This window comes from Phacochoerus africanus, chromosome 2 (genome assembly GCF_016906955.1).
Source record: "Phacochoerus africanus isolate WHEZ1 chromosome 2, ROS_Pafr_v1, whole genome shotgun sequence".
Taxonomy (NCBI): Eukaryota; Metazoa; Chordata; class Mammalia; order Artiodactyla; family Suidae; genus Phacochoerus; species Phacochoerus africanus.
The window spans coordinates 30106110-30120572 of NC_062545.1; the positions used below are offsets into that span (position 1 = coordinate 30106110).

Below are 14463 nucleotides of genomic sequence, written 5' to 3' on the forward strand. Positions count from 1 at the left end.
CCTCTCCATCCTCTCCCCCAGCCACTTCTCAAGCTAGGGGTACTGCCTAGAGGGAATATAACCATTCATATCTTACAATGACCAAAAAAAAAAAAAAAAAAGAAGAAGAAGAAGAAGAAAACCAACACTAGGGAATCTTTAATATAAACATTAATAGTTTCCCACATCTTTGTTTAGAGAATAGCCTGAGGATTTCTAAACTTTTTAGATCTTGTTCATTCCAGAAGAACTGTTTCACTTATGGCCACATAAATCTTGGCTCTTTAGAAGTTCCAGGATTAAGACTCTTTGGAAACGAGAGTCACGGAGAACTCACAGGTGATTGTACGGAACAAATCAGACTCGGGCTATTTGGGGACATAATATTTGCTAAGATCACTTGAGTCCAGCTCTAACCTCAGTTATGGAAAAAAGAGATTTGGTAAAGACACATAGAAAGGAGCGTTTGATAGCAATTCTAGTGTGCTTGTTTTCTAAACAGGTTGTGTTTTGTTTTGTTTTGATTACAAAAGAAAGATATATTCAATGTAGAAAAATGGCACAATGTTTTTTCTTTTTCATTAAAAATGAACACCATGAGAAGTGGTATTCAGGGCTGCCAGGTTGGATGTGACCAAGAGAATTTAGGGTTTTATACAATTTTTCTCTACTGCCAAGCATATTTCACTGGTATTTCATTTTTTTATATATATATTTCATTTTGAATCTAGGAGTGTAAAAAATTCCACCCCCTAACATGTGCCAAAGTGAAAAAGTAACTATTTTAAATAAAGTTAAGAGGAGATATCCCGGAGCCCATGACTCAAATGTCCTCTTGAGGTTTAGGTCTCCACATCCTCTCATATTTACACAGTTTTTTACATCCCCTCATCTCTGCTCAAACACTGCTTCCTTGGGGCTGCGTAAACTCATTCAACCTGCCAAGCTGAGAGGTTGGAAGGAGCACAGACAGAGGGCAGGGCCCACTTCTGACCATCTCTCCTCCCTCTTCTCTGGAGTCCTGGGAAGAAGAACTTGGGAAAGTGCCATATAAATACAAGGACAGGACAGGCCTAGTTTAATATATTGTGCTTATTGCCCCTAGAAGCTACAAGAATGTTCTAGAAATTAACATATATTTATATTTGGAGTTCTTGTCGTGGCTCAGTGGAAACAAATCTGACTCATATCCATGAAGACGCAGGTTCAATCCCTGGGCTCGTTCAGTGGGGTTAAGAATCCCGTATTGCTGTGGCTGTGGTGTAGGCCAGCAGCTATAGCCCCGATTTGACCCCTAACCTGGGAACCTCCATATACCATGGGTATGGCCCTAAAAAGACAAAAATAAATAAATTTAAAAAAAATATATGTTTATATCCAGATTATATCTTCAAGGCTTCCTTCCGTTTAGTCATAGCTCAAAACCCCAACTGTTGGTTTGGGAAGTAGCACTGATCTCTCTGCATGCAGGCAGGCAGGCAGGCGGGCACGGGTCCCCCAGAAGCAGAGGACTTCTCCAGGCTGCTTTGGCAGTGCTCTCCAGCTGCCCCAGCACTGCAGACCCAAACTTAGAAAGGGAAGAACAGCATCATTTCCAGGTTCACAGTGCTGCTCAGGTATTTCCCTGATTCATTACATGGTCTTCACATCTTCCAGCTTCTCATAAATAGGCCACCCCTCACCTCAAAGGCATCCTCATTGTTCCAGGCAGGTGCTGACGATTTGGCCATTAGACAAGGTGAAGGCATGGCTTGTGATTGTGGTCCTCAGTTTAGGTTGAGGCTGTGAACTCGTCTCTGAGCTCAGCAGTGTATCTTGGTGGTGCTCTTTCCCCAACTAACCTGCCCCAATCCAGTCAGCCCTTCACTCCCCATGCCCTCGGTTCCTTTTCATTCCACTGAGGCTGATTTATTGGATTTAACTTGTTAGGGGTTTTATTTGTCATTTCCAAATCATTTCTCCAGCTACCTCATAAACTCCAAGGCACCAGAGTGACTTTATCAACTCCCACCCCGTAACTTCCACATATATACTGGTCACTCCACAGACATGTATAAATGCATGTTGGTCATTGGCACATGGGTGCCCCACGGGAACCTCCAATTCAAAGTCCAGAGCAGAACTTACCAGTTCTTCTTCTCCAGAGGCCCTGATTTTCCTCGTCTGTCTACCACCCTAGGGAACAGCATTCGGTCAAGAATTCTGGCAGTGATGCTGACTTTTCTCATAGCATAATGCAATCAAATTCTTATTCCCTTAATCATCCTGCTGCTCATACTGCTAGTACTGAGGAAATCATCAATTCTGATCTGGATACTGCAACAGCCTCCCAACTGTTTTTTCTTGTTCCTAGTCTTTATCTCCCAAACCATGCAACACATTGTTGCTAGGTAATTTTTCTAAAACAGAAACTTGATTATGCAAGCCTCTTCTTAAAATAATTCCATGGTTTCTTGTTTACATGTGGCCAAAATTTACAGACAGGAAGCTCCAGGAGGAGCGTGATGAATATTCTTAAAAGATTAATTTGTTTGCAGGTAAAAATTCAAAGTACATTAAAATTAATGTATTCTGGGAGTTCCTGTTGTGGTGCAGCAGAAACAAATCCAACTAGGAACCATGAGGTTGCGGGTTCAATCCTTGGCCTCACTCAGTGGGTTCAGGATCCAGCGTTGCCGTGAGCTGTGGTATAGGTCACAGACGTGGCTCTGATCTGGCATTGCTGTGGCTCTGGCATAGGCTGGCAGCAACAGCTCCAATTAGACCCCTGGCCTAGGAACCTCCATATGCCATGGTGAGGCCCTATAAAGACAAAATACAAAAATTAAAAAAATTAAGAAAAATAAAATTAATGTATTCTAACATTGGATACAAAATTCACATTTGTTTTTAAACATGGGAACTTGAGGAATATTAACTTGAGCCGCAATCATTTTGGGTAGACTACATCTCAGGAGGATAAATGCTTGCTGTAGCTATTAAGTGTAATTTGCCAGAGAGAGAGAGATACTCCATCAATCCTTTATTTTAGATGTAAGTTCCATCAACGTACTCATCCTATTGGTCACATCTGCATAGAGTGAAGTATGGCTCCTGAGACTTCTTAACCTAGAAGTCTCACGGAGAGTTCACACTCAACAAGAAAGAACTTATTGGAGTTCTCCTATGGCTCAGTGGGTTATGGATCCAGCGTTGTCACTGCCGGAACTCAGGCCATGGCTGTAGTGTGGGTTCGATTCCTGGCCACAGGCTCAGCCAAAAAAAAAGAAAGAACTTACTATCTTAATATCATCTCCCCTCCTCTTACATCATAAGCTGCTCTTCTTCCTATGGCCCCTGCCTGGGTTCTTTGGTAGCACCATCCAGCTGCCCAATTTAGAAACCTGGAGTCAGGTCATGATGTGCCTTGTCTTTAATGGCCACCGTTTGATGCATGGATCTTGACACTTCTTTCTCCAAACTAACTCAGTTTATCCCATCCTCTCTGATCCAACTACCAATGCTCTTGTTCTGGTCTTCATCAGCTCCCACGTGCTGTGTTACAAAAGGCTCTAGCAGCTTTTCTCTTGGGTCTCATCTCTCAACCCGCACTTGTCACGGCTGCCTTGTTGGTTCTCTGAATCAGCCCAGACATTGCTTCCTGGAGAGCCACTGACAGGCCCACCGCCTCCCCAGGCAGAGATGGTTGCCTTTTCCTCTTTGCACCTCAGGCCTTGCACAGCGCAATGCATTGCTATGATTCTTGTACTCTATCTATTGCATTCATTCATTCTCCATTTCCTTCTCTTTTTCCTCTCTTCCACAAAATTGTGAGTTCTTTGATTGCAGGAACTGTGTCTTCTTCAAGAGCTCAATAAATATTGTCTTTCCAGTTCAATAAATATTTATAGGATGAAAAGTTTATTGACTAAATTCTTCTGATTCCTTTCCTTTTCCCACTTCATATTACTGTTACTGGTCTTTATTGAGAGGTGGAAGAGACCAGTGTTTAACAGTGTGGGTTGTGAACCAAGATCGCCTGAGTTCAAATCCTAGCTTTACTATTAAGAAACTACACTAACTGTGCAAGTTATTTCATTTTCTGTGCCCATATTCTTTTTTTTTTTTTTTTGTCTTTCTAGGGCTAAGCTCACAGCATATGGAGATTCCCTGGCTAGGGGTCAAATCGGAGCTGTAGCCGCCAGCCTATACCAGAGCCACAGCAATGCAGAATCCAAGCCACGTCTGCGACCTACACCACAGCTCACGGCAACACTGGATCCTTAACCCACGGAGTGAGGCCAGGGATTGAACTGGAGTCCTCATGGATGCTAGTCAGATTTATTAACAACTGAGCCACTATGAGAACTCCAGTGCCCATATTCTTGATCTAAAAATGAAGGTGATAATTTCGAGTGAGGACTAAAGGAATTAAATATGTGAGCATCTGTATTCCAGACTATTGTCTGACACACATTAAGCCTCAATAGAGATTAGTCTTATTGTCATATTTTAATTTTTCTTTCTCATTTTTCTTTTCTATTCTTTTCTCTTCCTCTCTTTCTTTCCTCCCTTCTTTCTTTCCCTTTCTTTCTTTCTTTCTTTCTTTCTTTCTTTCTTTCTTTCTTTCTTTCTTTCTTTCTTTCTTTCTTTCTTTCTTTCTCTTTCTTTCTTTCTCTTTCTTTCTTTCTTTCTTTCTTTCTTTTTCTTTTTTTCCTTCCTTCCTTCCTTCCTTCCTTCCTTCCTTCCTTCCTTCCCTCCCCACCTCCCTCTTTCCTTCTTTTTTATTACTTTTGTTTGTTTAGGATCCAATTTTCTCATTTTCTCTTCTATTGGTTTCATATTTACTAACAACTCATAATGTTCCAGACATAGACAAGGCCCAGCTCTGAGGAGTCATACAAACAAATACCTCCTCTGGAAGGTCATGTTGATGTGACATTTTGAGATGGAATAAACAGCTGCCTTGTGGCAGTGATCATGCTCTGGAATTTGGCTGCAACATAGCCCTCTATAGCATGGAATGCAAAATAATGGGCTATAGAATCCTATCCAAGGTGGGGAGAGTTTTCCTAGGATATCATTTGTGTTATGACTTTGAGCATGACATTACTCTGGGCTCCACAGTAGTTTCTTCATTGTCAATATTATCTGACAAAGAGACTCATCGGAACCTTGCTCTGAGCTAGTTCTTTTTTGCCAGAGAAAAGAGGACACCAGACTGGATTTTGGTAGCATATGGTTTTAGCCCTCAAAGTTATGTTTCTCTGGAAATCAACTGCTACCTCCTTCCAATATTTTGAAAAGAAAAGAATGGGAACCACTGGCTCTTATGCAAATATTTGATTACTTAGGACCAATGTTATACTGTAGGCATTCAAAGTAGTTTGTCAGTGTGTATCTGAGTTCATTTTCACTCATGAATTTCTAAGAAAAAGCGTAGGGGTGTGTGTGTGTTTGTGTTTGTGTGGTGTGTCTATTTGCTATAGGGAGAAACTGCAAAGGTAATTTGAAAATCTACTTAGCCTTCTAACTTGAATGTAGAGAAGGAGAAAAATCAAATGTTTATCTGCAAGCAAACACTTAAGAAAATGCAGGCAAAATCTTTTATTTATTTATTTATTTTTGCTTTTTAGGGCTGTACCTGTGGCACTTGGAAGCTCCAGGCTAAGGACCCAATTGGAGCTGCAGCCTATGCCACAGCACCATCAGATCCTAGCTGTGTCTGTGATCTACACCACAACTCACGGCAGTGCCAGTTCCTTAACCCACCGAGCAAAGCCAGGGATAGAACCCACATCCTCATGGATACTAGTCAGGTTTGTTACCACTGAGGGCAGTGGCCAAGTTCCTGTTGTGGCTCAGAGGGCTAAGAACCCGACATAGCATCCAGGAGGATATAGGTTCAATTCCTGACCTCGCTCAGTGTGTTAAGGAGTTGGCATTGCCGCAAGGCGCGGCTTGGATTTGGTGTTGCTCTGACTGTGATGTAGGCCTGCAGCTGCAGGTCTGAGTTGACCCCTAGCCCCAGGAACTTCCATATGCTGCAGGTGCAGCTGTTAAAAGAAAAAAAAATCGAATTTGGTGGCAAAAGTGATCATGATGATGATGCCAGATTCGTGAAGATGATGTCCTAAGATGACGATGTGGGAAGATGATGCTGAGCACAGTCTGCTTTGATGATGGCTTAGTGCAGCTTAGGGTGTAGTTTGATGATGGTTTGGTGTGATGATAATGTGACGTGATAATGCAGTCACATGTGGCAGAAGGCAGTGATGTAGTGTGACAGTGGTGTACGATGTGATGATGGTATAGTATGAGGACCATGCAGTTCTGTTCCTCTGATTGTACTATGGCTGATATAAATTTTGGTATGAGAAGTGATTCTAGAGGAGCAGAATTTTAAGGGTGAGTTTTTTGAATTGGTTCTTGGTTTTCTGAATTGGTTCTATATGATTAAATTTAAAAGCACTAACAATTCTATTTCTAGTGGTAAAAAAAAAAAGGACCCTTGTAGTCCATGGCACAGTGTGGCAACTGATACACAAATATTGGCATTGAATACTCCTATTCAAATACTGATGGAAGATAAGCTTATGTGTGATCATGTATTTGATCCAAACACTGTAGCCACACTAAAGAGCATGGTTGGGATTGGCTTGTTGTTTCCAAATACACTGGCAAAAGTGGAAGGACATCAAATTTCCAGCTCTAGCTCTCTGTAACTTGACTAAAATCTTCTACTTCTGCCCTGAATTCAGGATCTGTTCATAGATCCTCAACTATGGACAATATGTATTTCAGGTTTAGAATTATGTTAAGTACCTACTATGCTCCAATTTGTAGGTTACTTTTTGTTTCTATCTAGTAGTACCAGGAATTAGTCTTGCCAATGGTATTTAAGAGTCACTAGGCCAATAGTAATAGAACTAAAATCACTAAATTTATAAACACAACTTGCTTTTCCCTTTAGAGATTTTTTTTGAATCATAGCCTTTTGTCTTTTTTATTTTTTCTCATTCCAACTCCCTTGGCTGATGCACTCACAATTATCTTCTTCCAGAAAATATATCTAGGCAGTTCTAGATTATATCACACATCATTCATATCATGAATTCATTTCTCACTTATTCACTCACCCCTCAAATAATTACCATGTACATAACTGTGCAGGGGATTATGCTACATTATCTATTGTTAGGGTCTCTTCATGACCAAATCCAATTCTTAGCCTGTGGCAAAAATCAATAATAAAAGCAAAAAATAAAAGCCTTTGGCACTATCATCATCTACTGAACTACTAGAGCCTCTCAATTCTTCATACATATATTATCTATTTTAATCCTTTTAACATATTTCCATGTTATTTATTAACCCCATGTAGTAGCCGAGGAAAATGGCTTACATAGCTGGTAGATTCAAAATTCTAATTCATGTCTGCTTGTTTCTAAGTCCAGTGCTTCTTACCTTACATTATGATATTAAATTTGAAAATACACATCACTTATTTTGACCAATAAATTGCTTTCATATGTCTGTAACCTATTTATACAAATAGAAAAATTCTTACATCAAATAAACTCATCTCTACAGCAAAATTATGTGAGATAAAGCCAGAAGTACTGGTTCTAGTGTATGAACACTTTAATATTAAATATTAGAATAGCTGGATGACAAAGTTTTCTATTTGTCCCTTTCGGGTTTTTTTTTTTTTTTTTTTAGGGCCACATAAGTGGCATATGGAGGTTCCCAGCTAGGAGTCAAACTGGAGCCATAGCCTCAGCAACGTCAGATCCTAGCCACGTCTGCAATGTACACCACAACTCACAGCAATGCAAGATCCTTAACCCACTGAGCAAGGCCTGGGATTGAATCTGCATCTTCATGGATGCTAGTCAGATTCGTTTCCGCTGAGCCATGATGGGAACTCCAATTTGTCTCTTGTTTGATTTGCTTTGGCATAGGACATACGGCCACAAAATAAAAGCATCTTGATAAAGTTAATTCGTTTCTCTCAACATTCATATACTAATGAAGCACCTGTACAGAAGTGGCATATGGTCCACTCGCAATTCAGGGAACAGTATTGTCCTGCACGTGATAAGGATCTAGGAGGCAAATGGCAAATGAGAGCATATTTCTATTTAACTTTCGGTAGAAAAGTAATGGAAAGAAAAATTAAACTAGATAGTGCACCATGGAAAATAATTTTAAACGAGGGTAAGTAAAGTGCAGTGAAATAATCTGGAAAATAACGATAAACCTTTAAAACAACTAATAATAAATAAGTGTTATCTGGATTAAACTGACAGTTTTTAATGAGCCATATGTAATTTATTTGTGTCCTGATGAGGCTTTAATTTTCTCCAAAGCTCATATCCAAAATTTTTTTCTTCATAATGAAGATAAAGTAGAACACATACCAAAAATCATTTGAAAGATGCCATAATTTAATCCAAGAGATAGTTAAGGCCCATGTCCACTTGGGGGGAACTTGCATTTTATTGCATAACATGGTTTACAACAAAAGTTGGCCGTAGAATTGTATTTTATTCCATAAGCAGCCAATATATTTGCTAAAATGTTAGTTCTTTTGGTACTAATCCTATTGCAATCTTTTGGGACTCTTTCAATAACAATAATTTCAATGATTAATAATATCTAACTGAAAAAACCTCATGACAGTTGCCCAGTTACGGTCTATAGAAACTTTATGGGGTACGTGTCGTACATTTTGATGTTTGACATGCAAAAGGGTTCACTCTCCTTATATGCTCCTAAGCAATTCATGGGTGGTGTTTGAAAACTCTGGTCAAAGGGGATAATATCTAAGTTTTAAACACAAATCTTGCCTAATGCAAAGAAAAGGAAAATCAGAAAAGATAAGAGGGCAGTTTCATTTCTACAATATACTCTTCAACAGAATGGGCCCATTTGTGCCTGCCTAAGCTGTTAATAGATGAGCTAAAATCCCAATACAATTCATTACCTCTCTCAAATCATTTGATGTGTCTTATTTTCATGAATTATACTTTAGTCTTTTATTCTTAAAATTCTATACACCAAATAACCTAATCCATGAAATCTGGAATTTTAAAGTAATGCTGTTACTCTTGCCTTTTTTCTTGGAAGATTGTCAGTGTGTTAATAACATGCATATTGTTATTTCATTAAACAAGTGTTTGTGCAAGATATTTTTTTTCAGATGCTTTAAGCTTCAAAGACCAAGCAGACATAGACCCTTTCCTTATTGTGAAAAAAAAATCAATGTGTAAATAAATAAATATAGCATAGTATGATCAGCAGCAAAATTGAATAAGAAAATGAAGAACTTCTGAGGGAGAATGGAGATGAAGATTTCTCTGTGAAGAACTTTCTTGAATGTCCCAGTAATTCAGGTGCTCCACAGATATAGATTAGAGGAAACAGATATTTCCAGGCAGAGGAAAGAGCTTCTACTGGGAGCTAAGGAGGAAAACAATATGGCAGGCTTTTATCCCTCTTGCCAAAGTTTAGTCCATAAAGAGAAATGTATTTCCTACTTAGCTACAAGCAAATGATACAAGCATTTCTGAACAAGATGTATCTCTAGCAGCAGACTCTCCGGGGACCCATTAGTATGTGATTGATGCCCTGATCAAGTGGCATCCATATCACACAACTCCAGAAACCAACTCTAGCACATTCTCCAGTAAACTTTTATCTGAAAGAGAAAGAACAGATAATGGTGGAGTGATTCATGGAAGTCTCAGTTAAATTCCTGGCTTTTAATAGTGGGATGGTTGAACTTAGTTTGGGCTAGTAAACTAGAAAGGTATGGTTTGAAATGGAAGCAATTTGTGTGGAAGTTTGCATAGAAAGTGCTGGAATGCTCTTTATCCTCCTCATCGTGATGTTCATTAGCATCAACACCAAGGTCAATGTCATCATCATCACCATCACTATCATCATATCACATTTCTTCATTTTCTTATTCAATTTTGCTGCTGATCATACGATGCTATATTTATTTATTTACACATTGATGTTTTTTTTTTTCCCACAATAAGGAAAGACCTTGATGCCAGGGTCTCTGATGTGTTTACACCACACCACTATCACAATCCATTCATACCATCTGCAGAGAATGGAAATAGACCTAAACTCTAGCTACTCTCAAGAGTTTACATGTGGTCAGGCTGCCAAACCTACTTCTTGGATAGCCATGGAGGAGGTCACCAGAGTGGAAATCTGGACAATCACTAGGTGGGACCCTGTCCTAAATGGTTGCTGCCTTAAAGACGTCCCTCAGAGGCAGGTCTCTTCTCTTTCTCACTCACAGTCTCCTACTGTCTCTCTCCTTCATTCTTACTAGGAGCTTTTAAAAATCTCGTTTTACCAGAGTTCCCATTGTGGCGCAAGGGAAATGAATCCAACTAGTATCCATGAGGATTTGGGCTCAATCCCTGGCCTCGCTCAGTGTATAAGGGATCTGGCATTGCCATGAGCTGTGGTGTAGGTCCCAGATACAGCTCAGATCCCAAGTTGCTGTGGCTGTGGTGTAAGCCAGCAGCTACAGCTCTGATTCAACCCCTAGCCTGGGAACTTCTATATGCTGTGGGTACGGCCCCAAAAAATTAAAAAAAAATTTTTTTTTAAATCTGTTTACCTTCTCAATTTTTTTCTTTCTTTCTTTTCTTTAGTTTATTATGACTAAAAAAAGAAGCAAGATTAAAAGCATTACTCTGATTTTAGTGGTGATTTGATCCTATCAATTGATTCAGGTGACCAAAGAATACTGGATTAATGGCTAGAGGATCCATTCATAATCCTTTAGTACAATTTCCTTGTTTTACAAATTAGGCCATTTTGGTCCCAAGAGCAACTGTTCTTTATAAGTCCTTCTCTATCCAGCCAGTCATTGAATTCTGTTGATTTTCTTCCTTTTATTTCTCACCTTTCAGTAGAATCCTAAAGAAGTAGGACCTGACACCAGCTGGGATGAATTCCTCTTTCTTTGCTAAATTCATATAATGTTCTTTTTACTTTATGGTAGGCTTTACTTTACTGTGTCTTAGAGTCTGGTTCGTCACTTACAAGCCTGACCTTCTCTGTTAGCTGACTAGAAGCCTTATCTCTATATTTTCCATCACTGTCTAGAATTAATGCATTGCATGCATTCCAGCACTTCATTTCATGCCTATTTATGATACTAGGCATATAAATAAATAAATGACAATACTACATGGGAAACTCAGCAATGAACATATCTTCAAATAAAGAGAAAACCCAGAGGAAGGGGTGTGATTATTTTTGGGTTGAGTTAACTCAAGGAAGACTTCCTGGAAGAGGTGATACCAAAGCTATTTTATCAGATGATGCTAGAATCCTTGGGAAATAGTAGATAAGATGGAATAGCACAGGATATAAAAAGGCATGAAAGCCATGAAAGCCCATAGTATGCTTGGAAAAAAATAATTTACTTGGAGAGTAAATTTTTGTGGGAAGAATGGTGAAAAATGAGTATGTCATTTAGGTTACCATTCAGCAACAATAATAGAGAACCCAAATTAACCAAACAAACAGGAGTTCATTTTTCTCACATAAGTTTGGAAGTTTTGTTTTAGTAGATCAACTATGTCAAGGTCAGTATCTCTGCAAGTCTAATGCCTTTTCCCTCTTGGTCACAGGATGGCTGCCATAAGGCTAGGCATCTTGTCTTTGTTAAAGTCAGGAAAATGAAGAAAGAGGGGAGGTAGAAGGCATTTGTGTATCTGATCCCTTGTCCCAAGAAGAACAAACTCCTTTTCAGGGAGTCCCCTATTGGCTTAGCAGTTAAGGACTCAGCATTGCCATTGCTGCGGCTATGGTTACTGCTGTGGTTCAGGTTTGATCCCTAGCCCAGGAACTTTCATATGCCTCAGGCACAGCCAGAAAAGAGCAAGAAAAAAAGTTCCTTCACTGATTCTGCTTGCATCTGTCTCTGGCAAATACTGTGTCGCATGGCAGCCTATGACACATGGCAACCCAGAAGAGGTTGGGAAAGTGACAATTTAGCTTTTCAGGTTCTACTGCAGAGCACTAGGGAGAAGAATAGTTAAGAATAAATATTCAATCAGGTAACAACAACACCTGCTATAAAGAACTCTGAAAGAGAAAATTAATCTATTTCATGAAGTTTGGGTTGTTTTTTTCTTTTTCTTTTTCTTTTTTTTTTTTTTTAGGGCCACACTTGCGGCATATGGAGATTCCCAGGCTAGGGGTCGAATTGGAGCTGTAGCCGCTGGCCTATGCCAGAGCCACAGCAACGCGGGATCCAAGCTGTATCTGCGACCCGCACCACAGCTCACGGCAACACCAGATCCTTAACGCACTGAGCAAGGCCAGGGATCGAACCCGCAACCTCATCGTTCTTAGTTGGATTTGTTAACCACTGAGCCACAACAGGAACTCCGTTGTTTTTTTTTTTTTCTTTCTTTCTTTCTTTTTACAGCTATACTTGAGGCATATGGAAGTTCCTGGGCCAGGGGTTGAATTAGAGCTTCGGGCACAGCAATGCTAGACATGAGCTGCATCTGTGACCTACACAGCAACTTGCAGTAATGCCAGATCCTTAACCCACTGAACAATTCCAGGGATCAAACCTGCATCCTCACAGACATTATGTCAAGTTCTTAATCTGCTGAACCACAACAGGAACTCCGTAGGGTTTTTTCCTTAATGACAGGTTCAGGAGCTTTAATTTTTCCTGTTCAAAATAGAGTCCAGTAAACAGTTTTGAGAAGTGTAATCTAAAGTGTCTGTCATGGCACAGTGGAAACGAATGCAACTAGGAACCATGAGGTTGTGGGTTCGATCCCTGGCCTCAATCAGTGGTTTCAGGATCCGGAGTTGCCGTGAGCTGTAGTGTAGGTCGCAGATGCAGCTCAGATGTGGCGTTGCTGTGGCTGTGGTGTAGGCTGGCAGTTACAGTGCTGATTAGACCCCTAGCCTGGGAACCTCCATATGTTGTGGACGTGACCCTACAAAAAAAAGAAAAAAGGGAGAGACGTGTGATCAAACTTGTGAATTATTATAAACAGTTGCTTAATGCCTTGACAGCAGAGGCACATCAGTTCTTCCTTATAAAAGTGAAAGTAGTTTGAAAGGAATTTAATCTTAATAAACTGTTGTTCAAACTTTAGTCTGACTCTTGACATACAAAGTGTCAGTAATATCACATTTAAGTATGAAGGCCAACGCTCACCCACATGTGCCCAGATACACACAATATGCACAGTCATCCAAGTTACATAGATAGATCATCAAATTAATTTTGTTCATCATAACGACTAGATCACCAGGCTCCACCACTCTTTCTAAAGAATTAATTTGATCAGTTTCCAACTGGCCGAAGACCACAGGTTTCTGGAGGTAACTCCGTTTTATCTAGTTCCTTTGGAAGAAGCCTTTGATTATTATACTCATTTGCAAATTAACTCTTTAAAATTAAGACTCAAAGCCTTCTCAATTCCCTGGTTCAAGATAGTAGAAACCAATCATTGTTATATTCTAATACCGGGTTTATAAATGAAGAAGACTATCCTTAACTGTCTCATAGGGCTCTGAGCGATCCAACATCATCCATCTGCTATCAGTGCCCTCCTGAGACTTGATCTCGATGATTTGCCAGTATGCTGCCAAAATGGTGCACATGAATGTCCTGGCTGAGGCTCTCAAGAGCATCGGCAATGCCAAAAAGAGATGCAAATGCCAGGTTCTTACTAGGCTGTGCTCCAAAGTCATCATCAGGCTTCTAACTGTGATGATGAATCATGGTTACACTGGCAAATTTGAAATCCTGGATGATCATAGAGCTGGCGAAATTGTTGTGAACCTCATGGGCAGGCTAAATCAGTGTGGCATAATCAACCCCAGGTTTGACGTGCAACTCAGAGATCTAGAAAAATGGCAGAATAACATGTTCCTGTCCTGTCGGTTTGGTTTCATCATACTGACAACCTCAGCTGGCATCATGGACCATGAAGAAGCAAGATGAAAACACATAGCTGGGAAAATGACGGATCTCACGTTGCTGTGGCTGTGGTGTAGGCTTCGGGTGCAGATCCTACTAGACCCCTAGCCCAGGAACTTACATGTGCTGCAGGTGAGACAAGAAATGACAAAACACCTCCAAGCTCATTGGAAAGCAGAATGGGGGATTCTAAGCAAAGAGATGAGCATCAAAGGGAAGAGTGAGTCATTAATTGGGTTGAAAAGGCTAGAAAGTACCTAAGTGGTTGAGCAAAGACTGAGGTCATGAAAACTTCCTACTCAGCAACTACATCTATTGCATTTTTTTTTTTGTCTTTTTTCCATTTCTTGGGCCGCTCCCACAGCATATGGAGATTCCCAGGCTAGGAGTCCAATTGGAGCTGTAGCCACAGCAACGCGGGATCTGAGCTGCATCTGCAACCCACACCACAGCTCACGGCAACTCGGGATCCTTAACCCACTGAGCAAGGGCAGGGATCAAACCCGCAACCT

The 14463-nt window shown here is 40.2% G+C and overlaps 1 protein-coding gene across 1 annotated transcript; it reads left to right on the forward strand.

Annotated features, from left to right (window-relative positions):
- Positions 1-13621: 13621 nt before the first annotated feature.
- LOC125120994 (40S ribosomal protein S15a-like) lies at positions 13622-14008 on the forward strand. Its single transcript, XM_047769327.1, has one exon. It carries the CDS (start codon positions 13622-13624, stop codon positions 13973-13975), a length of 354 nt encoding a protein of 117 aa, XP_047625283.1. The 3' UTR covers positions 13976-14008.
- The last annotated feature ends 455 nt before the right edge of the window (positions 14009-14463 follow it).